This window comes from Cupressus sempervirens, chromosome 1 (assembly GCF_028749045.1).
Source record: "Cupressus sempervirens isolate cs-2001-9-10 chromosome 1, ASM2874904v1, whole genome shotgun sequence".
Classification (NCBI taxonomy): domain Eukaryota; kingdom Viridiplantae; phylum Streptophyta; class Pinopsida; order Cupressales; family Cupressaceae; genus Cupressus; species Cupressus sempervirens.
Window position 1 is genome coordinate 833,880,022 of NC_143118.1, and position 3,172 is coordinate 833,883,193.

General features: G+C 40.8%; 1 protein-coding gene across 1 annotated transcript; it reads left to right on the forward strand.

The window, feature by feature from the left end:
* Positions 1-933: 933 nt before the first annotated feature.
* On the forward strand, positions 934-2,652 carry LOC149580437 (uncharacterized). Its single transcript, XM_089790879.1, has 2 exons — positions 934-2,202; positions 2,274-2,652. The coding sequence occupies exons 1-2, from the start codon at positions 1,023-1,025 to the stop codon at positions 2,276-2,278; spliced, it is 1,185 nt and encodes a 394-aa protein (XP_089647005.1). The 5' UTR covers positions 934-1,022; the 3' UTR covers positions 2,279-2,652.
* The last annotated feature ends 520 nt before the right edge of the window (positions 2,653-3,172 follow it).

Below are 3,172 nucleotides of genomic sequence, written 5' to 3' on the forward strand. Positions count from 1 at the left end.
CTATTATCCAACACTTGGAGATGCAAATGGGAGATATCCCAAAAAAAACTTAAGGATTATGAACAGAATCTTAGAATGGTTATCAAGGAAAGTGGAACAAAAATGGAGTAGGTAACTTCAAACATATGTGCTGCTGCGGCGACTTTGGGCAAAAGAGAAAATGAAGGAACCATATCTTCGAAGGGCCCTAGCAAGAGGACAAGACAGAGTTCAAGGAAGAAAGCCTTGATTGTTGCTGCTTCTTTGGCTGCTAACTCCATCCAGGATACAACTAAGATTGGTAAGGAGGCAGTTAAGATGATCACGGAACTACAATAGTTTCTTGGGTCTTCTTTTTTGGTTGGGTTCCTGTTCAGTTCCTGTTTGTTGGTTGTAACTTCTAGTCCCTGTGTTTGGTCTTGTTTTCTGGTTTTTAGTTTTAAACTGTACTGGAGGTTCTAGGTCCTTGTAAAACCTGGGTACTTTAATTGGATTTTGTTAGTGGTTTCAAGTCCTTTTAAAACCTGATTTTGGTGCTGCTTCTAATAGGTTTAAAGATTCTTTCCTGATGGATGTCTTGTTTTTTCCTTTTTGAGGATGTGAAAGGGTTTCGGGGTGCCTTCAAAACTTGTTTTTATCGTAATCTAAAACATTGACATATTAGTTGAAATTGTAGATTGATAAAACTCTTAAAATTTAAACAATTCTTTTTTTTCATATTGATTAAAAAAAGTTATAATTAATTTGAAGACTAAATATTATAGAAAATAAATATTTTAGACCTAATAAAATAACTTAAATATCTTAAACTATTAAATAAATAATAATAATTCAAGTTGACATAATTGTCAAATTCATAATGGAAAATTCAAATTGAGACTCGAGTGAGAGGCGCATCGCTGCGTCTAATATAAAAAAGATGAGATTTAGTCGTCGAGTTAGCCACTGGCATCACGGTTGATCATTCCTCTTCTCCCGAAAAAGCCCTTCCTTCGCCGCCTATTTAAACGGAGGAACTGTTGTTGCCCATCACACAGAAGAAAATGGCCTTCAATACCAGCAGCTACTCTGCTGAGGAGCGCTTTCTGATGAATCCCAAACATCTGTTGTTTACCCAGCCTGACATCAAGTCAACTTTCACCGATCCCTCATACCCTTCTGTTAGAGAAACGACTGCTTTGTTACAGGATGGCCAGTTTAGTCCTCATGACTTTGGGGATCTGCATGTCTCCATAGACGAACATGGCAATATGTGGTCTGATAATAACAGACGCCTCTTTGCCTTCAGAGAGGCCGGTGTTGATTTCGTACCTGTCGTTTTCGATGGCACTCGACACCCCAAAAAGTCATTAAAAGGTAAGTTGAGCGATCCAAACTTCATGCCCAGGATCAGAGGCGAGGCGTCAAGGGTTCAAATCCCACCAATGCCCACTTCTTTCGGGTGGAATGATTATCAAATACAGAAAGAGCCAGAGTCTGGTTCTGCCGGGTATTGGAACACGCATCCGTATGACAAGCATGAAGACGAAAAAGAGGAAGATGAGGTTGGGGATATGTTCTCCCAACTTTCTATTAAGTCTGCTTCACCATACCCCACTTACAGAGAAGGGAATCCTGACGTGTTCGACCAGTCTCATGTTGTTTCTAATTTTGATCCTAATGAGTTTTGGAACCCTAACTGCCGTTTGTATGCGCAGAAAGAGGTTGAAGATGATTCTGCACTCGTGGGCTTTAATGGCAATTGGAGCGCCATGAATGCAGTTGAAGGTAAGCCGAATGATCTGGCTTACACGCCCAGAATTAGCGGCAGAGGGTCGGGGGTTCGAAACCTGCCACCGTCCATTTCTGGCGGGAATGGATCTGAGATGGAAAAGGGGATTTCTGTGATGGGCTCTGTTTCTGATGATTATTCGAAGAGGGATCTGTATGACATGCATGAAGAAGATGAGGTCGAATACAAGTACTGGTACAATGAAGAAGATGTGGAGCTCGATTATAAGTACTCTGTTCCATACGAAGAGGATGCCAATGTAGGGTACGACTACCAGGGTTTGGGTGAAGCCAAATGTGAGGAAGCGTATGGGTATGAAGATGAAGGGAAATACGAGTACCCAGGTCCTTGTGAGGGAAATGGGTACCCATTTCCATATGAAGACGAAGGCATTGTGGAGGGCCTGGTCGAATTTGAGAACCCAGTTTACCAATTTCCACAGGATGAGGAAGGTGAGGTTGAGTACCATTACATTACCACGGTTTTCTGTGAAGATGATTTTAACTACTCGGTGCCCTCTCAGGTTGAAGACGACGCGGCGTACATTCCCACGGTCTTCTCTGAAGATGATTTTGGGTACTGCCATTCCCCTTACCATTATGACTGAGGTTGGCGGTGTTTAGGGTTTTATTTCGTTTGTAGGGCTAAAACTATTGTAGCATCTTTCATGTGTGCGGTTTAGGTCGATTCAGAATTCAGTGGAAACCTGAATTTAACCGGGGGTTTTCTTTTTTGGTCAGTATAATCCATTTTGTTAAAACTGTGCATGCAATAATGTGCATTAATGTTGCTACCGTACTTCCGGAATAGCTACTTGCAGTTGTTTACATTTTACTATGTCTGTAATGGAGAATTTCATGGGCTTTAAAATGTTCAGAATGTGCCTCATTCTTTGTTTACAATTCCTGATTTCATGTTCATTTTCTTATTTGGAAGAAATAGTGTTTTAACGCTTCTGTTATTCGTTATCTCTCAGGCTATAATTTTTAACACTTATCTGACAATAGAAACCAGACACCGCTTCTTTTCCAGAAATGTTCCTTCTACGTAGAGATGAAATGCATTATTGTTATTGTCATTTTAACATATGCCCTAATGTTTCGCAATTCTCATAGGACAGTTGTGTCATTTTAACATATGCCCTAATGTTTCGCAATTCTCATAGGACAGTTGTCACCTTGAATTATTTTCCTTGATTGTCGTTTCAGACCCTATTTCATTATCGGTTGTCTTTCCTTGGCGGTGGATCTTTGACACTGATAATGACTGATTTACACAACATTGAACTGATAAAGCCGGTTCAGTTAATAGGATTCATTGAGCCATAAAATGATGCATGCAGGCAATGGTTGAGTCCCCATCCGCATCCCATCCGATATCGGCAGCCCATCGTTGACTCCTGCGTCCATGCCATCTTTCTGT